The sequence below is a fragment of the Eurosta solidaginis genome, chromosome 5 (assembly GCF_040869045.1).
Source record: "Eurosta solidaginis isolate ZX-2024a chromosome 5, ASM4086904v1, whole genome shotgun sequence".
Classification (NCBI taxonomy): domain Eukaryota; kingdom Metazoa; phylum Arthropoda; class Insecta; order Diptera; family Tephritidae; genus Eurosta; species Eurosta solidaginis.
The window spans coordinates 270,937,599-270,963,576 of NC_090323.1; the positions used below are offsets into that span (position 1 = coordinate 270,937,599).

At 35.5% G+C, this 25,978-nt stretch overlaps 2 protein-coding genes across 15 annotated transcripts in view; one reads left to right on the top strand and one right to left on the bottom strand.

Moving 5' to 3' along the window:
• Positions 1–25,978, top strand: part of Nelf-E (negative elongation factor E) — a 75,081-nt gene that overhangs the window by 28,069 nt on the left and 21,034 nt on the right. The gene's annotated exons all lie outside the window — the stretch shown is intronic.
• LOC137253525 (protein piccolo) overlaps positions 1–25,978 on the bottom strand; it is a 66,439-nt gene that overhangs the window by 21,301 nt on the left and 19,160 nt on the right. For 11 of the 13 annotated variants that reach the window (XM_067790624.1, XM_067790619.1, XM_067790617.1 and 8 more), the window contains 2 exons: positions 7,228–8,633; positions 5,615–7,167 (listed from right to left, as the gene is read on the bottom strand). In XM_067790624.1, coding sequence (XP_067646725.1) covers positions 5,615–7,167; positions 7,228–8,633 — 2,959 coding nt within the window. Of the gene's footprint in view, positions 1–125; positions 264–5,614; positions 7,168–7,227; positions 8,634–21,255; positions 21,522–25,978 lie in introns of those variants that run through there. The other 2 variants (XM_067790621.1, XM_067790625.1) reach the window with 2 other exon arrangements.

Below are 25,978 nucleotides of genomic sequence, written 5' to 3' on the forward strand. Positions count from 1 at the left end.
TTGCGTATTTAAGTGCATAATAACAATAACAAAAATGTAAAAAAAAAGAAGAAATTTAGGCTGCACGAACTAGCACTAGAAAATCAGTATTAGGCACTTGCAGCCAACAAGTTGCTTCTTCGTACAGGCACATCGTATATGCTGAAATTTTAAGGTATTTTAAAATAGATTTATTTTTGTTTTTGTCACAGTCGCAACTGTCACTATTCGCGCCTCCAATGCCAAACGTTTGTCTGCATCGTTGCGGATTTCAGCAAGGACTGAAAGCTTTTTTCAATTTTGCAACGAATTACCAGGCGAACGAATAATCAAATCATCAGCGATCAACGAATGCTTTTGTCTAGAAACAACAAACTTTTAACTCAACTTTTTTCTCAATTAATTTTTTTATTTTTATTTAATTTTAAATTTAGCTAAAAGAGCAGCATTTGAGTTATTTGATTTTGAATGTTCAACGACGGCGGGTTTACAAAAAAATTTATAAATAGTATGTATGTGTATCTTTTTAATATAGGTATATAAATACAAGATGTTAATAATTGTGTTTTGTATTTGTCAAAGTATTTGGCTATTCTGATTTGGCTACGTTGCCAAAAACCTCTTTTTTAGTTCTGCTTCTCGTTGACGACGAGAGACACTTGCCTCCCTCGTATTTTGTATCTCAATGAATTGTTTTTTGTTGCTCTCCCTATACACGTTTCAAATAATATTTGTTTTTCTGATGTAATATGTAAAAAAAAATCGTCGAAAATCATTTACGTACTCCTACATTGAAAGTGCTTAGAAGGATGTTTATTAATTGTGATCTTTACCAGTTAAATTAGTTTTTTGTTTAAATAAATACAAAGCACATTATACATACATATGTACGTGCGATGGCATTTAGGTCGAGCTTCTCTTCGGATTTTCGTCGTGCTACTTATTAATTTTCCCTACTGGTCCTCTATATGTTATAAGCTGACTTCGAACGGCCGCTGTAAGTGGCAGATATATAACCGAAATGTTTGCCAATTGTAAACATACATATCCGACCGGGGCGGAATATATGAGCAACAAATATATAAGTTAAAACATCGCATTGAAATCTTTACTGCTATAAACTAAATATCAAATGCGTTGTCCGACAACAGCAACTCGGATGAAAGACTTGAGTCCACAGCAATAAGAACACCGCCTGCTCTAGATATACGATCACGCCGGTAAACGACGTAGTTACTTGAAAAAAGCTCAGCGTTAAAATTGTCATGTTTTAACCAGGTCTCGGTGAAAGCAACAACCTGCGCTGTAAAAGCGAAACTGTTAAGAAAAAAGGTATTTAATTTAGATCGTAAACCACGAAGATTTTGGTAATGAACGACTATAGAGAGTGAGTCGGTGACTACTTTTTTGCTGTACCCGCGGTGAAGGTAATAGAGTTTTTTGGCACTATATTGGTATTTCTCTTGTACAAATGCACCACAGAATGCTCCGGCCAAAAAGAACTGTCAAGAACACTATCAACATAAAGGTGTGGCACAGTTATTTTAAAAGATGAAATTTCCCTTTCATATTTAAAGTTAAATTTGAAAACTTCAACACTAGAATTATTAATATTAAGTTTAGAGCATATATAATTTGAAATATCATCGACAGTCAATGAAGCATGCAACCGAGAAACAAAAATTGCTCTGCGAGGCGGAACGGCAGTCACCTCCCTAGGACCAACAGGTTGCACCACGGAAACTGTCGAAGCAGAAATAGATGTTGATGTGGATGCAGAAGTTGACGTAGATGCAGGTGATGAGCCCACTGTCGAAGCAGAAATTGATGTTGAAGTTGATGTAGATGCAGAAGTTGATGTAGATGCAGCTGACGAACCCACTGTGGTCGACTTCTTACGACGTTTGCTAACACCTGTACGTTTGCCTTTATTACCCTCATCAACATACTGTGACTCAACAGCATGCTTTGTGTTATTGGTTTTTAATGTAGTATTGTTTCCGGTTTTGTTGTGCGTGTCATTGTTATTATTATTTTTAACTAAGAAGAAGCGTAGGTACTAGCTTTAGCGCGACCAATGCTGTTGACCACCGCTTTAGATACAGGAGCAGAATTTATCTCATTAATATTTAATGATGTTCTATGTATGTTAGAATGTGTTGATGAAGCGCCATGAAGATGAGTGTCAGACAAAGAGCGAAAACGAAAGCTGTTCAAAGGCAATGGCTGTTTAACATGAAACTTCGCAAAATCTTCTCTCAAGACTTTCACATCATTTGCGACAGCAGTGTTGTTGTCATAAAGGTATTTAAAATCAGAGCGAATCTCTGCTTGCCAATCGCTAATTTGAGCACGCAAACGATGGCCATCGTCGAGTGATCGTTTATCGTTTTATTATTATTACCGAGTTATTATCCTCGAGTTTTTTATTTGTTATCAGGTTGCTATCGATTTGTTATCAGCTTGTCATCGCCTTCTTATTAGTTGCGTATTGGTTAGTTATCGAAGGGTAACACATGTGTCATCCACTTTAAAATGAAGTTGTACAGGTATTTGTGTCACAAGAAACCTATGAGTCGTCGTTAACAAATCGATAACATGCCTATAACAAATTGCTAACACCTCTATTCAATATCGATAACTTTTCGATACTAAATCGATACATTTTTGATAACGAACTCGATAACTTTTCCATATCACGCCAATAACGAATTGGTAACACACCAATAACAAATGTAAAAGTTTCCGAAAGCAAATTTACATATATCTCTTTGATAACAAATCGTCAACTCTCTGGAAAATAACCAATTAGTTTTTGATAGCAAATCGGTAACTTTTCAATAACACTCCGATAAGAAATTGGTAACAAATTCATAACATGCCGGTGATTTTTCAATGAAAAATCCAATTTTATTTCTATAGCAAACGGATAACTCGTCGATTAAAAATTGGTTTCAACTAATTAATTTAATTAAATTTGATTTAATGTTATTTAACGAAGTTAAATTTAAAGCAATAAGGGTAATCCCCGCTTAAAAACTCATACAAATAGACAACATTGGTTAATTCGTTGTAGTTCTATAAATAGAACAAAAGCAACAACACAAAGTTTCTTTGAAACCGCCTTACCAACGCATAACTTTACCACATGATGCCATACGAAGTATGGACTGTGAATAAAGAAAATATGCAAAGAAGGCAATTGGGATAGGGTTTACAACAACTAAGGCATGACGTGGCTGAATGCGTTTGTAACCCTTCAACCATCGTAGGAGTGCGGGTTCAAATCCCACTCCCGGGAGAAAAGGCTTTTAAGAGATTTGCAGCGCGCCTAAAAACGTATTGATGATGAGGCTTAGCACCCTTCGAAAATTTTCTACTTATTATTCCAAAAACAAAAATAAAATTTTTCAATTATAGAAAAAATTATTGTTCTGGCCTTAAGCTCGAATCGAACCTTAATCATTTAACAATGGGTCCATAAACATAAAAACAATTGAAAAAAAAAATAATAAAAAGCTCTGAAAACTTTAAATTCAGGGGCGGGCTTTTATTAATGTTTTTTTTGTGACCCGGTCTAGCCTTCGGGCACTTTCATGCATAACACTTGTGTATGTGCTCAAACACTTTAATTTATTTGGCAGTGAAGTGTTTGCCTTTAGTTGCTGTGTGATTTCGCTACTACTAACAAATTGTCATCAATATCCTCTAACTGGAGGCCGAGGAAACTTGCAGTTTCAGCATGCATGGACCAGAAATAAAGGGGTGTTAGAGGTTGGTTCCATATTGCAATTGAAAAGATGGTTTGTGTCATTTGGGGAAACGGGGTTGATTCTGGATATGAGTGTAGTAAGTACACTTACGCTAACATACAATATACCAATACCCCACACTACACCTGCATTTAGGCCTGGTTTTTCAGTGCGAGTTTAAACTCCAGTTAAAGTTGACTAGAGTTTAACCCTGCCACTTCGGCCGCTTCAGCTGAGATGAGCAACAAAATTTTACGTTATCGAACAAAGTGGCAAGATTAAACTCTAGTCAACTTTAACAGGAGTTTAAACTCGCACCGGAAAACCAGGCATTAATAACCCAATCGTTTTGATTTGTTGGTTTTCCGACAGGGTGGATAGTTGATGTATATTGGAACGTATGAACGAAAAATGACACTGACGATAACGCAACGCCAAAACCGGGTTTTCTCCAAATCAAATTTGACAAGGGGTGACGGAAAATTGTTCCAATGTACATCAAACAAAAACTCCGCTTACGCTTACGCTAAAGCCCCCATTACTGATACTTAGCATAGACTTGACTTGACTTGGCGTAAACTTGGCAACTTAGCCACGATTATACTCCACTTGGCGCATAAAATCTGGCATCATAATCAGCGTTGAAATTTATTTTTAAATAAATGTCAATTTGTATGACAAAATGTCAAAATGAAATGGAATCAAACAAATGGCATCTCAAAATGTAAACGTCACTTAGAACTTACATAGAAAATCAAAATTCAACAGACTTCTAAGTCAAGTTAAGTTTTGAGTAATCAGTAACATGCAATGTTCATTTATCAGAACTGTAAGTGACAGTTCTCAAGTCAAGTCAAGTCTATGCTAAGTATCAGTAATGGAGCCTTAACACTAAAATTGTTTTTGTTTATTCTCGTGAGGAATTGAATTGCATTAACACAACGAAGGATTTTTAAAAATATCTCAATTATTATATAAGTTTTCAGTTTTACTCAAGTTCAAGGACGATTATGTGCAAATGTTATTATTGTTTATTGTTATTTATTTAATATATTTGTAGAGCTTGATTAACAAAAAACAAAAAAATTGAACTCACCTCTGGAATATATATATGTAATACATATATAAGATATATGCAAAGATGTGCGTGTAAATTTTGTGCATATTGGGTGATTATTTGCTTATGAATGTAGCCAAATTTCGCATTTGTATGAATGTATGTATATGTTGATAAGTATGTGTAAGTGATGATAATGATGATTTGGGCAAGCAATTGTGCAATGATCTTGTTTGTTTGTTTACCGTTATGTGTAGTTAGTAACATTTTGGCAGGTAAATGTATTGGCAATTTATTGTTTCTGAAAGCAATTCATATGTACATTTATACATACATTAACACTGATAAACAAGTAAGGAAGTCTAAATTCGGATGGAACCGAACATTGTATACCCAGTTGTTGACTCACAAAATAAAAGAAATTCACGAAACGAGAGGTATGCCACTTTCCGTACCTAATTAAATAAGAGGACTTATTTAGCTATATCTTCTTACTGAGGTATCCATTTTAACGATTTTCTATATCGAAAAAGTAGGTGTAGTTAGTATCGAGTTTGCCTCTTAGCTAACAATTTTAACTATTAGATAGTATCTTGGGAATCAATATTTACCAAAAGATAAAATTTTTATTCAATACATAGTCTTCATAGACCTACGGATCAACGCATAATCAGACAGACGGTCGATTTCTCTACGATTCCTTAGAATTTTGATACATTGAGCTCTATATCTATTTTGATTTGTTTTTGTATTCACTCATCTGGATATAACAAAGGAGTAATTCTTTGGATCGAAGTAAGTTTATTGGCAAAAATTTAGTACTTACCTCATAGAAGTCCATTTATTGCGACTAGCCGCCTCCGCTTGTGTGGCCTCTTGTATTTCCAAAGGCAACTCGATATCCACCCGATGTGGTTCGGCCTCATCTTCCACATGTGAGAATGTTACTTTTTTGTCGGAAGGTGCTGGTGATGCTTCCTTCTTAATTGCTGGTTTTAGATCGAGTGGCTCATGGTCAGTGACGATACGTAAATTATCTTCAACGCTTACACCATCACTCTCCTCCGTTACGGGTGACAATTGAGTGCGATTACGATCTTCGTCGGATGAAGTGGAATCGATTGATGAAAGTGGGGCAAGTAAATTTACCGACTGTTTACCGCCTGAAGTGGACAATGCTGCCATAGAGGCAGCGGTTATTTGTTCCTCTTCGCTGCTGCCCATTCGATCCAATGGCGGTGGTTTTGCTTCTTCCTCAATTTGTTTCAAAGCTGAGATATCTTGTTTAGCAAGCGATTCTTTAAGTGCTTGTGCGGCACCGAATTGCAGTATAGAAGCGTCTGCGGTTGTTGTAGGCTGTGCCAAAGGCTCGTTTTGCGCTTCCGTCTCGATTTCCTCATAAACATGTTCGCGACGCAAGCGTGGCGCTTTCTTTGGTGGGGGTGTCGAACTAGTTGTGGTAACCTCAACCGAAGTTGCTAGATTTTCACGTTGTTCAGTAATTTCTACTGCCTCCTCAACATTGTTGTTGTCTTCTGTTGATTTGGGTATTTCTATGATTTCATCAGGCATAACAATGCTGGCAGTTTCAGGTAAATTCTTATCGACATTATCCATATCATTGTCAGCTTCTTCCATGGCATCATCATCCCTTCGCTTACGGCTTGGTGACTCGTCCAATTCCATTATTTCTAGAACATCATCAGAATCTTGTTTCTCTATAAAGTGTGGTATCTCGCCACGTTCTGCTTTTGGCGAATTCTTCAGCTTGAGGATTTTTGTTTCTTCGCCGAGCACAATTTTCTCATCCTTGCCCAAATGAATACGTCTTATATTAAGACGTTTCTTTTGGCGATCCGCCATGCTTTTAAGTTTCTTCATTATGGGATGGCAGTGCTTTTGTTCTGTGTGATTGCCGTTTGCAAGTATTTGCAAATTGGGTTGCTCTAAATGCTCCTCACTATGTCGTCGGCTACTGCTAATCGATGCGCAAGGTAGTGATTGTGCGTCTTCGTTGATGCGGCCACCTTTCCGGCGTCGTAAATAACCACGGATCTTTTCCAAACGTGTCGGCTTTCTTGGTTTACCAGTTGCGAGTATTGAATCGGAGACACACGAAATACTCTCGCTACGCAAGCTGTGTGTCTCTTCGTCCTCTGGCGAGGATTGCGGATAATCCTCTTCGGCTTCCGATAGTTCTTGTATATAACGTTCGGGTTGTTTTACGATGACTTGCTCGTCAATGCGCACTTTTTTCAATGACTTGGGTGATTCCGAAACAAAACGAATCTCCTGTGATTTACGCAAGAGCAAAAGTATTTCAGGTTCCTCGTCCGGTCCGAGTGGACGTTTATATAAATGTGTCCAAGGATAACCGCCCTAAAATGTGGGAATAAATGTAGCATGCCAGTTTTTGATTCATTTCTTTCTTGTACTTACCCGCTCCTTAGCGCGTCTCAGATCCTCCCAACGATATGTCTGCAATGGCACTGGCGGCCGATCAGCATTAGTTTCTATCAGATACTTCTTCAGTGATTGATAATATTCGCGTTTACAATCATCGGCGAGTTTCTGTGCCTCTGCATTACTTTCGATTTGCGGCAAGGATTCCAAAAATAATTTACGCTCTTCTACATCGGATTGAGTTTTTGGTGAAGGCACGTTTACGATTTTAAGCTCGTTTTGTTGCGCTGGATCGACATCAACTTTTAAGGCTTCGCCGTTAACGCCACTCAATTGTATAGCGGCGTAAGCGGGTCTGGACGATTTTAAGATGCTCGTTACTTCCGATAGTTGTGCGTCGACCTTTTGCGTTAAAGAATTGCTTATTTCATCTAATAAAGTCGTATTTGGTTCAGTCTTTTTATCCTGCTCACTCTCTAGGGTGTCAAGTATTTGCACGTTTCTCTTATCATCGGCCTTAAGTTTCTTTTGCACCAAGTCACGATTTTTGAGTGCCTCTAAAACTTCACGCTCTATCTCATTTACCAGCCTCTCTGCGGTTTCTTTGATTGCCCCACTTGGCTCACACCGTTCAGCAAAACTTGCTGTTGCTACAGTTTCCGTCCTCGCTACTTCCTTCGGTGTCGGCGCTACGTTACCACTTTTTAGTTCGTTTTTGGTCTCAACTTCTCCACCTACAGTGGTTTCACCCTCAACTTCGATATTCTGCGCCTGACTTGCCTGCACAACACTCTCAACAGGCTTTTTCGATATAGCACCAAATGGCTCTACTTCAATTACTGTTCGTAAATTTGCATCGGTTTCAACTTTTGACGAGCCCGCAATCAATTCGTCTTGTTGTGGTGGCAATTCGTTAATACCAACACTCTCGTCTTCTGTTTGATATTCGTCATATGTCTCAATCAAATGAGATTCAATATCAAGTACATGACCCTGACCAGTAGCGCTGCTACTACTGCACTGTCTATCAATAGCTGGCGTCGATATTGTTGCTTTTGTGTCACTTAAAGATGCATTGGTCGTTGTGAGATTCGCAGCTAAAACTTCGCTTTTTATATCCACAATCGGTACAGCGTTTGTAGTCGGTATTTGACTCGTTACAATTTCGTTACTATTAGAACTGCTTTCGGTATTAGCTGCGCTATTATTACTGACTCGATCAGCACTCGCTCTCGCACAGCTGAGAGAATTCGCTTCACTCGATGGCGCTTTGTTTGTAGTGTTTGGGCCGCCTGATGTTCCTGCGTTATCTGCTGATGAATCGGCCGCCGTTTCAGACTCAGATATCGCCTCTGAAGCTTGTTGTGCTGTTTGTTTATTATTGATGACTTTAAATATAGTTTGTTGTTTAGTTGGACTAGTTCCAGCACCGGGTAATGACACTACAAGTAGGGGCGAGAGAGCGAAAAAGTTCAAATTAATGTTTTTTGTTGCAAATGAGATTTCTAAATTTAGTTCAAGTGAATTTGCAAAAACATTTGACCAAAATAATTTTTGAAATGCGTGATGTACGAAACAAGTGATCGTAGCACAAGAACAAACAATTGAACATAAGACATGAGCACATTAATTCAAAAACTATTAGATGAGTTTTTTCGGAGCTAAATGTCGGTATGTATACTCTAGATTTGATGTATGTATGTATGTGAGGATACAAATATGGCACAGAACACGGTGCGTTACATAAGATGAAATTCAAAAATTCATGAATGCCGCGGTGAGTGCAGGATATGGGGCCCAGTCATCCAAGCAGATCTTCCCTACTTAATCTTAATTAATATTACTTCGACGCAATGAAATAGGAGAGTTGCTTTCCTCCGATAAATTATGGAGATGGAGCATCCAGATATCTGACTACATTTCGGGATATCGGCAAAGGTAGATTTGCATCCCTTCCTCTTTCCTCTCATTCTATAAGCTTTTGCTGAAAATCTTCAAGGATGACATTCAAAAATACCATTGGTTGATTGGTGGGGCGAGTCCCAACTTCCCGCTCCTTCTATTCAAACGTGGCTATGTAACCCTCGAGGCTTCTCAGTCACGTTAACGGGCATATATAGTTAATTCATTGTTCTAATTGTGTATTATTCTATTTCGACGGAAGATCGCTCAAAGGTTTTCTGCCTTGCCCGGTTACGTTTCTTGCCATTTTATCAGTATCTTCACCCGAGTACCTAGCGAAACAAATCTATCGAACAAGAGTTAAGAATACAGCGTCGACAAAGTTGTTTCTCGTTGTATGTTTTGGTTTTGGGCAGTGTTATCGATGTTGATGGTCCTTTGACATCTATAGATCCAGTACGTGCGTGTAACAAGCACTATTGAGCAAGCGCGACCATCTCGGGAACGAGTTTATATGACCACATTTAACTTTCTAGGCCATACCGCCCTCCATCCCCTACTTGGAGTCGATAGTGCCTCGGCTGCTAAAAAAACAGGATCCGCCATGGGTAGGTGAGGTTGACAATTGGGTTAAAGGAGCCATAAATTGCGCTGGCAACCTTTGAATCATTTGGATATTTTAGCCGCCTCCTACGACAGGCATCCCTGCCACGGGTAAATTCTCTTTGTATTTTCTCCATTTCTAGACTTTTGCCAACAGTATTTCAGAAAACTTCAGATGCACTTCGAAAAAGCTCAATTATATTTCGGAAAAACACAAATGAATTACAGACAAGACAAATGAAATTCAGAAAAACATAAATGGATTTCAGAAAAGCCGAAATGTATTTCAATTTCGGATTTCTGAAATACATTTACGTTTTTTATTTGAGCTTTTCTTAAACACATTTAAGTTTTTCTGGAATCCATTTAGGTTTTTCTGAATTTCATTTGTCTTTTCCATAGTTCATTTGTACTATTTTGAAATACATTTGCGCTCTTCTAAATGGAAAAGGTTTAGTCCGATTTTAAACTTAACTGCATCATTGTGCAGATATGTCAGAATTAGTAATTGAGCTGAAAAAATCGAATCTTTTGAAAGTTTATTGAACAAATTCTTGATATTAAGGAGTTCACAGGTTAAATTTAGTTATTTTCCGATCTGTTGCAGTTTCACACCAGTTTTTGCACTGGAACAAAAGATAATTGCATCTTTTACAGCATAATTAAATGCTAATTCAAATCAGTCTATACGATTTACGCACATATCTACATAATCCAATTTAGCGGAATAACGAACAAAAATTAAAAGTAAAACTTTTGTTGCAATTAAATGCATTACGATCAATGTTATGAATTGAGGTAAAATTCTATGTACTTTTATGATCTAGAATCGAGGGGATCTAGTAATATTTTTAGCATAAATTAAATACCTCTTCACTTTTATGCTCATATGCACATATTTTCAAGCATGTTTGTAAGTATATCCATACATATGTATGTATGTAAATTCGATTTCTTCAAAAAAATAAAAAATTCTCAATCACAAAAACCATTTTAATCACAAATTTCGTAATAAAACAACTCGCTCGTGCATTCTCCGCAATTATTCGCCCCGATCGCGTTTATGACCTTAAGCACACTGATGGGGTTTCAGATGAAATTCGCAGGAAATTGCTGTCCGATCTCTGAATATGTAGCTTTTACTGCCGCTACCGCTGGTGCTCTTCCCACCTCTCCGTTGCCACTTTTTCAACGACAAGCAAATTTTTTCAATTGTTTTATGTTGGCTTTTCTCTATTTTCGCTTGGTTATTGTGAGTGTGTTTTTATACTCAGCTGAGCAGAGCTCACAGAGTACATTAACTTTGTTCGCATAACGGTAATCCGTAACGGCATAAACTAATCGAGATAGATATAGACTAGATATATATCAAAATGATCTGGGTGAAAAAAGAAATTCATTTAGCCATGTCCGTCCGTCTGTCTGTCCGTCTGTCTGTAAACATGATAACTTGAGTAAATTTTGAGGTATCTTGATGAAATTTGGTATGTAGGTTCCTGGGCGCTCATCTCAGATCGCTATTTAAAATGAAATCGGACTACAACCACGCCCACTTTTTCGATATCGAAAATTTCGAAAACCGAAAAAGTGCGATAATTCATTACCAAAGACGGATAAAGCGATGAAACTTGGTAGGTGCGTTGACCTTATGACGCAAAATAGAAAATTAGAAAAATTTTGGACAATGGGCGTGGCATCGCGCACTTTTAAAAGAAGGTAATTTAAAAGTTTTGCAAGCTGTAATTTGGCAGTCGTTGAAGATATCATGATGAAATTTGGTAGGAAAGTTACTCCTATTACTATATGTGTGCTAAATAAAAATTTGCGAAATCGGATGACGAACACGCCCACTTTTAAAATTTCTTTTTTAAGTCAAATTTTAACAAAAAATTTAATATCTTTACAGTATAAAAGTAAATTATGTCAACATTCGACTCCAGTAATGATATGGTGCAACAAAATACAAAGATAAAAGAAAATTTCAAAATGGGCGTAACTCCGCCCTTTTTTATTTAATTCGTCTAGAATACTTTTAATGCCATAAGTCGAAAAAAAATTTACCAATCCTTGTGAAATTTGGTAGGGACATAGATTCTATGACGATAAATGTTTTCTGTGAAAATGGGCGAAATCGGTTTGAAGCCACGCCCAGTTTGTATACACAGTCGACCGTCTGTCCTTCCGCTCGGCCGTTAACACGATAACTTGCGCAAAAAACGATATATCTTAACTAAACTTAGTTCACGTACTTATCTGAAGTCTTCTATATCTTGCTTTTATAATATGGCCGAAATTCGACTATGACCACGCCCACGTTTCCGATATCGAAAATTACGAAAAATGAAAAAAATGCCATAATTCTGTACCAAATACGAAAAAAGGGATGAAACATGGTGAGGTAATTGGATTGTTTTATTGACGCAAAATATAACTTTAGAAAAAACTTTGCAAAATGGGTGTGACACCTAGAAGTAGAAGAAAGTGAAAAAGTTCTGCAGGGCGAAATCAAAAGCCCTTGGAATCTTGGCAGAAATACTGTTCGTGGTATGACATATATAAATAAATTAGCAGTACCCGACAGAAGATGTTCTGGGTCACCCTGGTCCACATTTTGGTCAATATCTCGAAAACCCCTTCACATATACAACTAAGGGCTACTCCCTTTTAAAACCCTCATTAATACTTTTAATTTGATACCCATATCGTACAAACACATTCTAGAGTCACCCCTGGTCCACCCTTATTGCGATATCTCGAAAAGGCGTCCACCTATATAACTAAGGCCCACTACGTTTTAAATAATCATTAACACCTTTCATTTGATACACATGTCATACAAACACATTCCAGGGTTACCCTAGGTTCATTTTGCTAAATGGTGATTTTCCCTTATTTTGTCTCCAAAGCTCTCAGCTGAGTATGTAATGTTCGGTTACACCCGAACTTAGCCTTCCTTACTTGTTTATTTAAATTTTCTCAAAAATGGTTGGTTCTTTTTTGTTTTTCTTTCGTTAAAGAACTTGGGTGTCTAATTGTTGTCTATCTACATCGTACATATATACATATATACGGCTAAATACATTCATACGTACTCGTAAATATTTATGGATTGCTATATTCTGTGCATTTGTGGGTGGCGATCTTGTTCATGGAATTTTTATGTTCTGCCACAACCACAAACTGCTCGTTCTCAATGTTCCTTTGCTTTTAGCTTTCCCAATTTCCATTTTCATGCTAGCCGTATTGGTAAATTGGTCATACTAACTCATTAATATTTAAAAGTTAATTTGGACATGGTCTGTTTGTGCTCAATATTGTTTGAGTAAATAAATAATAACAGCGGCTGTTGATATGAGAGCGATTTCTGTGGCACGATAGTCATAAGAACAAAGTAGTGAGTGCCGTAGCGTAACCTTCTCTTTAAAATTATCTGATACTATTGCATAATATTGACAGTTGTTCGCTGTTGAAATGACCAATGAGATCAATTAATTTAACAGAAAAATCAGTTAGATTGATTGAGAATCTGTAATTTTTACAAAATTTTGTTAACTTGAGACCATAAGTTTTGCTTCTGTTGAAATAAATAAACAAATTTGTCATATTGCGATGGTACCATTTCGAAAACCACCACGTAATCATCATCAGGCAATTTCGTTGTTTGTTTTCTTGACAGAAAACTCGAACGAAGTTACCATTATGTGATCAATTTTACTGAATGTCTGTTAATTCAAGAACAACAAACCTGATTTCTTGATTTTACAAGTTTCATTTCTTTCAGTGTAGTTTTTCTAAGACTAATTAGCCATGGGTCTGTTTCCAAGTACGATCAAATTGTTGTTGAAGACGAAATTTTTTCTTTGAAAACGAAATTTTTATTATTTTTTGTTCAAACTCAATCTTTGTCTTCTTCATCTCTAGCGATATAAACACTTCCCTCAGGTTTATATATTGGAACGATTTTCCGTCATCCCTTGTCAAATTTGGTTTCGAGACTAACTGGTTTCTGCGTTGTGCCATCATCAGTGTCGATTTTCGTTTATTATTCTACCGTCGAATGTTGTCTGTTTATAGATTTCCATGTTTTTGAGTACGTTGAGACGGCGGCCGGTAGCTTGTTTGTGAAGGACCCTAACTGTAAAACTGATTAAATCCCTTAAAGACTGTGTCTTAGAATTATCTATAGTATTGAAAACCACTATACGATTTGTTGAAAGAAAATTTGATCCACCCTAATGCTCATATGTATATCTGTGTACGTAAGAGAAAGAAGCCACATGCCGATTTCTGTGGTCAACAAAATCTTAAGTTTTTTGTTGTGTACATATAGACATTAATGTTAATATCCCAGATTAGAACGACTGTTTGGACAATCTGCGAAAAATTGTTTCGTAGTTTTTTATGTATTTCATTCACCGGATGAAAGGTAAATATTTATTTGCAATTAAAATCATAATCCTTAAGATGATAACATACTTTGGAAACAAAAACGTTTTCTTATTTTTAAGTTTAACATAAACAAATATATTGTAACGAATTTATGGAAACTCCGCTTATTTTACACGTTCTTCTAACGTTCGTATCGCTAAATTGTTGAATAAATAACTCCAATATCCAATAGTGAAAAATGATCTTTATTAGACTCCTTTTAAAATACTTCGCAATAACACTTATTCTTCGCAACTGACAGCGTGCTTACATCAAACTGATTCCTGCTTACTCAGCTTTTGCTCCTTTTATACTCTCTGATGTGTCGTTCGCATACCTCTAGGCGTTTCTTCTTCTAGAAATTACTACTTGTTTACCAGCTATAAACTCACCAGCTATAAACTACAGATGCACGTTTATAGCTTTTCAAATAGCCATATGCGCGTGTATATGTGAGTGATACTTCCACCGATGATTGCATACTTTTGTGAGTATTTCAAATATATGCATGGCTTTGTGCATATCTCTCCGCTTATTGTATGTACATATGTGTAGACATAATGATTGATTTGTTTATGTAGATACAAGTGACTGCTTAGTATCGGCTTAGAGATGATAGTATGCCTTAGTGTTGCTAATATTCGTCACAATATGTTTTCTTTCTCGGATGGGGAAAAGATTTGGCCGTTAAATTATTTTCGAAAAAAAATTCAAAAAACGAATTTTCTGGTTAACTCTAGCTGGCGATTTTCTACATTCCTCAATGAAAGTTCCTAATGTAATATCAATGCAATTTAATATCATTTTCGAAAAATTTTACAACTACTCTTTTTGAGAAAATCGGTATTTTATGTGAAAAAACTTACGAGACATCGCCCCAAAGGTAAAGTCATCATCTGTTTGTCAAGACAAATACGCGTCATGGTTTTAATACAATACGCAGGGTATTGAGTCAGTTTTTTCTCGGTTGCCAAAAATTTTCCCAATTTTAAATATCATTTTCCCTTTTGATATTTCTTACAGATTTTAGGCCTTAATTATGACTTGAGATCATATAAAACGAAATGCATATTTTTTGTTGAGCTTGTGGTAGGTATTTAATACCGAAACATTTTGTACCATCATAGAATTTTGAGATCTGAAAAGAGTTTTCAGCGTGACTCGCCGGCGGCTACGCCTACAAGTTCTTGATTTTTTTATTTAAATTTCAGTTTTCAACATATTTCTCAAAATTATAAATTTAATATTCAAATATATAAAGGGTTTGGGTATAGAAAATGTAGTAACCCTAGAAATCTAAAAAAAAATTTGTCACTTGCTTCTTTACACAGCTTACAAGACTTCAAATAACCATTTTTAGTGAAAAGCAAAATTTTTTGAACAAATGTTATATCTAGTATATATATAAAAATCAAATTCTGTGTGTGTGTGTGTTCGCTATGGAAACGTATTTCCCACACTTTAATCATCACCAAATTTTGGTTATAGGTTCCTTCGATCAACGGGAAGGTTTTAGGCTAAAAATAATTTCGATATATAAAAGGGGCGTGGCACTTCCCATACAAAATGGAATCTTTGGTACTGCATAACTCTGAAGGTATACATGTGGTCACTCCCTAACACCACCACGAAAATGTGGAATTGGGAAAAAAGGGGCGTGGCATCTTCCCTACAAATGGAATTTTTCAGAACTATGGCTGCCGTACAAACTTAGGTTATTTTAACACCTAAAGCTTGACTGCATCGTTGAGTTTGGCTGTTATTCCTTTTGGACGTTTAGTAATCTGCCGCAGTTGAAACAATTTGTTAGCTTCAGTCTATCTACATCTATATATGTATATAAAAATCTAATTCTGTGCGTGTGTTCTCTTTGGTAACGTAATTCCCACGCTTCAATCATCACCAAATGTTGGCTATAGGTTCCTTCGGTCAAGACGAAGGTTCTTTTATATTTCAGAATTAAGAATTTTAAATTTAACTTTTTTGGCTATGCGAACGAGCAATCTTAGCTAAAAAAATTATCATGTTAACAAAATCAATGATCACATTCAAAACAAAATTCCAGTTGAAGTGACGCAATATAAATCGATCGACAATTACAGATGAAGATCAAATTGTGAATTATCCAATTGAATTTCTAAACTCTTTAGAACCACCTAAAATGCCTGCGCATATATTAACTGTGAAAATTGGCTAACCAATCATGCTTCTTCGGAATTTAGACACACCAAAATTGTGCAACGGAACCAGACTACGTTAAGAAATTAATGCCGAATGTAATCGAAGCAACAATCATCAGCGGTAAAAGCAGAAGTAAAGATGTGCTCATACCACGGATGCCAATAATTCCTACAGATTTGCCATTCAGTTTTAAGCGCTTACAGTTTCCTGTACGCCTTGGTGTTTCAATTACAATCAACAAAGCACAAGCACAATCGTTTACTGTTGCAGGATTAAATTTAGAGAGTTCATGCTTTTCCCATGGCCAGCTAAATGTTGCTTGCTCTAGAGTTGGAACACCAAAAAATTTGTTTATCTTTGCACCGAACGAATAAACCAAAACTATTGTGTACCCACTTGCATTACAATAAAATACAAGAATGAAATGTTTTATACTATGTTCAAACAGAAAAATAAATTGAGGCTATTTTGATTTAAATTGAGTGGTGTTCATACAACTCTATTTAGCTTACACAATAGTAATTTGATAGCTGGTTGGCTCATATCTACAGTAACAACATATCTTTGTTGAGACTGTCAAAATGTGCGTGTTGGTATTAGGTGAATGGAATGGAATGAAAACATAAAACTTTGAAACTTTTGTGTGTTGTAAGAAAATGTGTTCAATGTTTTGGTTTCATTTTGATTTTGCCATCTTATTTTGACGATCCCTACTCCAGTGAAATGAAAGACATAAAATCAGCTGATGAAATGAGCCAACCATATAGTTCAGCCATGCGTAACTGACGTTTAAGTATACTCAATAAACACACTTTACAATGTTGCATTTGCAGTTTGAAACAATTTATTACGCAATTTTTTTTAAATTGGCAATTTATTATTACAATTTATTATATGACAAATTGCGTAATAAATTGCCTAAACAGTATAAATTGCCAATTTGGTGTGTGTTTGAACCTAGTATTAAACGAAAATTTCACCAAATATGCGTACAAAATTAAATTCATTTTACAGAACAATAAACTAAATTATCAACAAACAAAACAGAAAAAATAACGCAACATTCATTCGGTCTCGGGCGTTACAACGTACGCCGGGTATAGCTAGTTATTTATATATATGTACATATTTTTTTAAATTTATATTTTCGCGTTAGCTGTCGTACGTACATATTGGGAATGTAAAACAGATTCGATTCCGATTCTGATACGTCGGAACCTCTGATTGATTACACTTTCTACACTCGATTCCGACAGTTTGGGGCCGGATATGATAATAGAAAAGTCATGAAATCTCGTCATCCGTGAAACCTCGCAAACTTATTTGTAAAGCCGTTTCGTTTGCAAGGCAACTGTGATCTGAAGTGCGTTGCCTTATTAAGTTTACGCAAGTGTGTGTAATGTCACCTGTAAACAATTTTCTTTTCAATTAGCGTAGCGTAATCGAAACTATTAAAAAAAATGTTTCACTGAGTGAGAAGTTACCAATAGGCAATTAATTTTAATTATAAAATTATTTATAACATTTATAATTTTTTTATTGTTTCACCCTGCTTCTACTGCCGATTTCGATTCTGGTTCCGATTCGGAATCGTTTTGTTACATCACTAGTGCATATGACCGTTTTGCAGTCATTTGGCAAAACTAAATTTCAATTAGCAATGAAATTTTTTAAAAATATGGGCCAACACGCTAACTTATGAATTAAGAACAAAAGCTTTTTAATTTTACGTGCTGGCCTCAAATCATTTTAAAATTTTTTATGTACATTGGTGTGCATAGACTAAAAATGTTATTTTTGCGTTGTAATTTGAAACTTAGTAAATCACCGTAGCAAATAGCGATGGCAATCAACAAACGAAACCAACCCTACAAGACACGACTTAAATGAAGACCACTTTGGTAAAAAATGTTTAAAACAACTCCTGAATCGCGGATTAACTCAATATGTATATATAAATTTCCTTTTATAACCCCGCACAAACTTCCATTGCGACCGTTGGTAATCTAACTGAAAGTGTTATCGCAGGGAATGTCAGCTCTTCAAAATTTATTTTTCGTATGGCATCCTGCAAAATTTTTGACAGGTGCATTTGCATGTATTTTGTGTGTGCGCTGCGTATGGTATGCAATGAAATTTTGCTATGCAACGATGCAAGACCATTTGCATTTCGGCAAAATCCTTTGCAGCAACTCTCGCAACATAGGAAGAAAACATTTGTTCAGCATGCTGCCATCCACTGATATTGCTTGCCTTTAACGTTTTAGAAAAAAATTATCCACCATTCTGTTTCACCATAAATACAATAAATTTTGAGCTCAGATAGGCCGTTTATTAAACATATTTCGAAATAGCGCGTTCTCCAACTGAATTCTGAGATAGAGTGTTTTTGAACTGACAGCCCAGATAGGGTAATACTCGACTCAGGCATTTTGTATATTAATTATATTTAGAATACTTGATGAGAAACGTTTACATATATAGATTTAAAAGTCTACAATTGGATAAAGGTAAAGGTGAAGGCAAAGGTAAAGGTAAAGGTAAAGGTAAAGGTAAAGGTAAAGGTAAAGGTAAAGAAAGGTAAAGGTAAAGGTAAAGGTAAAGGTAAAGGTAAAGGTAAAGGTAAAGGTAAAGGTAAAGGTAAAGGTAAAGGTAAAGGTAAAGGTAAAGGTAAAGGTAAAGGTAAAGGTAAAGGTAAAGGTAAAGGTAAAGGTAAAGGTAAAGGTAAAGGTAAAGGTAAAGGTAAAGGTAAAGGTAAAGGTAGAGGTAAAGGTAAAGGTAAAGGTAAAGGTAAAGGTAAAGGTAAAGGTAAAGGCAAAGGTAAAGGTAAAGGCAAATGTAGAGGTAAATGGGAAGGTAAAAGTAAAGGTAGTGGTAAAGGTAAAGATAAAGGTAAAGGTAAAGGTAAAGATAAATGTAAAGGTAGAGGTAAAGGTAAAGGTAAAGGTAAAGGTAAGGGTAAAGGTAAAAGTAAAGGTAAAGGTAAAGGTAAAGGTAAAGGTAAAGGTGAAGGTAATGGTAATGGTAAAGGTAAGGGTAAAGGTAAAGGTAAAGGTAAAGGTAAAGGTAAAGGTAAAGGTAAAGGTAAAGGTAAAGATAAAGGTAAAGGTAAAGGCAAAGGTAAAGACAAAGGTAAAGGTAAATGTACGGGTAAAGGTAAAGGGTAAAGGTAAAGGTAAAGGTAGAGGTAAAGGTGAAGGTAAAGGTAAAGGTAGAGGTAAAGGTAAAGGTAAAGGTAAAGGTAAAGGTAAAGGTAGAGGGACGTATAGGTGGTGGAATAGGAAGAAGAAGAGGGGTAGGGAATGGTAGTGGGACGATAGAGCGAAAATCAGAGGTAGAGGAAAATAGGCAGGTTTAATAAGGTCCAAAAGCAGAGAAAGAGGGAGGGCAATTTTATGAATATTTTTTTAAATTTTGACGGTTAACTAAATTACGGACAAATAGACAAAGCCTTTCAGGCAGAACTCTTGATAATCGACTACTCGAATAATCGATTATTCGATCAGCAAAAGTTGTTTAGTAAAATCATATATGTAATACTCCTATATTGCTAATAGAAAATACTCGCAATGTGTTTTGAATTCGAAATCAAAACAAGACAGCCTATAAATTTTTTGTGATTGTAGCAGCATAAGTGCCACAAGAAAAAATTTAAATTTAGGTACATTCGATTATTGAATACAAAAACAAAAACGTTTAAAAAGCAATATATCGGCTCTCTGATGTTTGGGAATGTACCTATGTAGCCTTTTGTACTAATATAGGAGTATTAAACATTTGAGTAAAATACTCGGTTATCATCAATGATTCGATTAGTGAAAAATTCGTAAGTAGAATCCAAAGTTGCTAGTAAAATTATCAACAAGTGGCCATGGTGTGGAGGAAGCGTGCTTATCTACCACACTGAGCAAGTCCCAGAAAAGATAAATCAAATATTTAGAAACAGTTTTTCAAACTCCTCGGCAGTGGTTCGGCAAATACTCCGAGTATGTTTCTGCCACGGAAAGCTTTTCAGTGAATCCGCTTCTTTCAGGGTCCGATCGTTCTCTCCACATTTATGATGACAACGCCTTGTATCTATTTCTTTTTTTCACACATTGTTCCGAACCAAACTAAAAGTACATATATCAAAAATCAAGTTTTTGTAATAAGGAAACATTTTAAAAGCTACTTAAATTTATGTTAATTTTGTCATTATTGTTTCAGTTCCATAGAAAAAGGGACTCATTTCTCATGTACGAAAAATGAGACACTCTAATGATCGTACTGTATTTTCATCACAATTTCTAATTTTTTTTATGTAGTTATTCCTCCTCTTCTTTTCGTAACGCAATTTTGCTTGACTTGTTGGTAATAACAATTTAAGGTTTTTATTTTTTATTATTTCTTTCAAATTTTACAATTCGGAGCATTTGCCTACGTTTTTTTTCCACAGCTTAAAGTCGCATGTCAAAGTCAAGTTCAATGTACAACGACGATACAAAGCAAAAATATTTTACTACAAATTCGCACAAAAGGGCAATTCCTACACGCACAACAAAGTTACACGCATACAATATTTTAAGTTCGGTATGAACCCGGCTCAATTCCGGCGCAATCCAAGTCGTTTGGGAGGAAGTTTGAGTGCTGCTGACGTGCTTGCACCACAATAAACGGTATTTGACGGAGCCATGAACTAACAGCACCACCACAGCACATTGGCCATCATTTATGTACACACATATGCATATATGTATGTGTGTATTTATATATGGCTGCATGTACATACGTATAATTGCATTAATGTGTGTCAAGTTCGTCATACATTACGTATACGTAACACTTAAGTTTGCCACTCTCTTCTGTAAGTGAACTTCTGCAGGATCTTGACCAATTTTATCTTTTAATACCCACAAATGACACACTGAGAATGTATTGGTAGACAAGTAATAGTAACAAACGTCCACTCACCATAATTCCCGGCAACGCTTAGAAACACATAAACCATTTTATTTTGCTTGTGAAAACGAAAAAAAAAAAATTGTATGCTCATTTGCTACTTTGGAACATTTACATAATCAAAACACAAAAAAATATTGCTTATTAAAGTTAACAAACGAATGGGCGTAAAAAAAAATAAATTAACTTAAAAAATAATTTCAGCACCGCAACTGTCGGCTTTACATGTTGAGCAATTAATCGCGTTTTGAATACTACCAAATCGCTGTTCGCCGAACTAAGCCGTCGAGCCGCCGCAGAAAACGTCAAGTCAAATACTGCTTATTTTGTAGAACAATTACAAAGCACGTTTGCACATATACGGATAAAGTACATATGTACATACATAAGTACATGTACGCACTTTCATACATACATATGTATGTATGTATGTATGTATGTATGTATGTATGTACTATATAGTGAAAGCAATCGAAAGAAAGAGCAACAATTAGAAAATTTATTATCAAGTGAAGTGAAAGGGCATTCGAATTTCTTTATGATTTTTTTTTTTGATAATTTTCGCTTTTTCCTAGGACTCATGGAGCAAAAAACAGGTGTAAAAATCATAATGAAATTTTTTGCGAGCTATTAAATTTTTTTCATTTATTAATTTGCATTAACATAAATTATAGTGCGAATCGCATATAAACGAAAGTCAAATTTCATACAAAGAACGCATTTTTCCGCGCTTAAAAATTTTTTAGGGTTTTTTTTTTTTTTAATACAGTTTTGTTTATCGTTTTTTTTTATATTAGAATCAAATAAGGAATCACGCCCAATTTTTCAAAATTTTATCTAGTTTCTATTTGGGTCTTAAAGTCAACCCATGTATCAACATTCATTACTTTGTCGGTCTTTGGTAATGAATTATCGAATTTTTCCCATCTCTCGAAATTTCGATACCGACTTTTTTTAAAATTGGACGTGGTCGCCAACCATTTTTGTTAATTTTCATAAGGTGAATGTGGGACAACCTCCATGCCAAATTTTAATGCTTCAAAATGTTTTTTCTATAAATGTGGGCGGTGCTACGCCCAAATTTCAAGATTTTACAACATTTCCACTTTTCATCATAAGGCAATAAAGGCATCAAGTTTCGTCACTTTATCACATTTGTCCAAATTTTTGAAATTTTGATAACGATTTTTTTAAGTGGGTGCGGTCGCAAACCGATTTTATTAATTTTCATAAAGTGCATGTATAATGGAAAGGAAAACCTCTGTGTCAAATTAAAGCACCATTTCTTCAACAGCTTAGGATTTAAGGCCTGGAAAACATTCAAACACTGAAAAATTATTTTTCTAAATGTAGGCGGTGCCACCCCCATTTTGATAAAAGCAATTTACATACATACATATCAAGTGTCATCACTTTATCGGTCTAAGGTAATGCATTTTTTCCGTTTTTCGATATAGGAAAAGTTGGCGCAGTTATCGGATTATATTAAAATTATAAAAATTGTGTTTTTTGCTTATTACTTGAAAATATAGGTTTTTTTTGAAAATTCTTTTCTACTAAAACGAAATCGAAAAAAGAAAAACTGTCTGACTGAAAGTTGTTAAAAATGTTCTGAACTTATTTTAGCTGTAAAGAAAAAAAATTTCCATAAGAAATTTGTTAAAAGTGGTAATATAGTAGTTTAAAGTTCATTTTTGGATAATTTCTCATAATTTAAGCCTGATATCTCTACTAAAATTCAAAAACACTATAGATATTAATACAGATTCTGAAATGTTTGTAAATTGCGTTACAGTAAGCCCAATACGATATTTTTCCTTTAATTCTCTCAGAAGCTATGAAGATTTTTTGGCCAAACCCTACATTCATATGGCAAAATATCTATTTTGCAAAAATCGGGACCTCGAAATCGGACTTAGAGCTATGGTGTCTTCAGCAATTTTTCTTAGAATCATCTGTAGATTACGTTTTTGCTATACTCCTGATGGAAAAAAATTAACCCGTCTAATATACATATATGTATGTATCGTTCATGATTCATATACTTGTACATTTTTATATAAATAATTTTGGAAAAGTTGTCAGTTTAACTACTACTTAAAGGATAATTTCGTCCGGGCTATTTCGAGGTCGATTTGGGAATTTTTCGAAATCATTACTAATTTGAGGGCTGTTTTTGGAATCATATCAGGGCTATTTCGGGATGATTGGAGATAAATTCTGGGTTAGTTCGGGACAATGTTCAGAATAATTTCATATTTCATATATCTTTATTAAGTCAAATAACAACCTTACGGACTAGATTACAGATTAACTTAGTACTAGTTTAACAATTTTAAAATGAGGTTTACTGATAAGTAATAAGACTCAATGCGTGCCTTAAACAGAGACCTTGGCATGGCAAAGTTCAGATCAAGGCTTCTGGATAGGCGATTAAATTCTACACGACCTCTTAGAAGAGATGCGAAACTGATGTAATTCGAACGCAGCACTTCAACGCGGAATGTACTGTGAAACCGGAGAGCTCTGTAAGGGACATTGAAAGTCAACTGCCCTAGTAGTTCTGAACAGTCAATGGCACTGGATTTAGGAGCTTTTACTATATTACTTCAGGATTATTTCGGTACCCTTCAAAATTATGTATGCAATCGTTTCGGTACTATCTCTAGATTACTTTAAAACTATATTTAAAGATTTCTTACCATTTTGGGATTGTGATCCCAACTTTGAAAGTTTGCTTGCGAACTTTTATTAATGTGACTTCTGCTCAATTTCATTGTCCGTGAGTGTACGTACTCGTATGTATGTGTACGAGCATACTGTATTCATTCATTGGCACGCTTCAAATGCGTATCCATGGCGTACGTCTTGTGTATATGGACACACATACACACATACAACAGCCCCTAAAGACAAAAATTATTAATAGGAAATTCAAACCCTCTTGCTTTTAATTAAATTTTCAAGTTTTAAAACGGAATTTAAAATGCAACAAATTCGGGATCTTATATGTAGATATGGATTTTAAAAAATGACATAACGTCGTTGTTGTTGAGGGTTTTTTTAGCACTCCTTCTTAATCGAAGCATCATCTTTCATTCGCATAACATAGCCAAGCCAACGAAGCCGTACGTTGAGGTCCGTAAATCTTTGAAGAACTTTTCTCTCAGAGCCGCCTCATCAGATGCTGTCAGTGTCCATGCTTTTGGACCATATAGTATGTGTTAGGACGGGTACGATGAGCGTATTGTTGGGCATGCTTTTGTTTGCCGAGAGAGGACCTTACTTTTCAATTGCCTACTTAGTGCAAAGTAGCATTTATTGGCAAGAGTGATTCTTTGCTGAATTTCAAGGCAGACGTTGTTATTTGTGTTCTGGTTCCCAAAGAAACGAAATCTTTTACTATTTCAAAATGATTGCTGCCAACGACTGACAATAGCTTTGTTGCCAAGACGTGCGCCGACTCCTTGCTTAATGACACCAGGTACTTCGTCTTGTCCTCTTTCTCCATCGAACCCATCTTTTCCGCTTCTTTTTCCAGTGTACAGGCCGGTGATGTCAATGTCGTCAGGGTGCACCAGTAATTCCACTCTCTTATAGGATAGGATATTGTTCCAGAGCGGTTAAGTTCTGCAGCTAATATAATTTTCTCCATATTCAAATTAAACAAATGGCCCGATAGGGGGTCACTCTCTCTGAAACTTCGTTTAGTTTCGAACGACTCGGATAGGTTCTTACCAATTCCAAGCAAAATAACATGGCAATAACAAGGTAGTGTACTTCTTTAGACCTAACTGGGAGTTAGTTTTAAGTTAGCTCCATTTTCTACATGGATTTATATGTAACTACATAGTAGCCACCCAACTGCCCCATCGCCCGCTACCGATTTACCGGTTTTGGCAGTTGCGCGTCGCTGATTTTAACAAGCCGCATTATCATATACATTCGTTAACTCGTACATCATACATATTTATTTATATTTCCACAAATGCTTGTATGGATGTATGCAACCATGTTAGTCGGATCGGACATGCATGACTTCCTTCCAAGGTGAGCTGCACGATCTTTTCTACGATTTCTTGTTATTACGTTGTCTACATAAATACAGCAGCGAACCAAAAAATAGGAGTGGCAATTTGTACCGAATTGCGGCAATTAAAATCCGTTTTTTTTTTATTTTCGGTATTTTAAGAAAAAATTTCTGTGAATCGTGCAACTAAAATTATGCATACCAATTTTAAAAACTTTTTCTAAAAACTTTTGAGCTCTCGGAATTTTTTCGAGTATGCAATTTTGTGCACATTAATTTTAGTACAAGTACAAGTTATAGGTCTCCAGAAGTACGCATTGATTTTTGAAATTTTTTTCTCTTTATGTGGAAAAAAATCTGGAACACCCTTCGGAAAAAATTGTCTAATATTAATGCGAATTCCGAGAGACATATAGAGTGTAATTTGTTGGACTTAAATTGTGTGGGCTGCATACTCAAAATAGTTCACAGAATTCAAACCAAAAACTTCGAAAATTTTCGTCAAATTTTTCGAAAGCGTTTTTCAAATTGGTTTGCATAGATTAAAATTAAAATATATAAAATAAAAAAGGTATAATTTAATTCACGAAATTTGATAAAGCATGTATGTCACTGCTATTTTTCTGTTCGCTGCTGTCAGAATGTTTGTATGCAAGTACATAAAATTTATTAGTTTCAATTTGTTTCTGAAAGTTTTTGCGCATA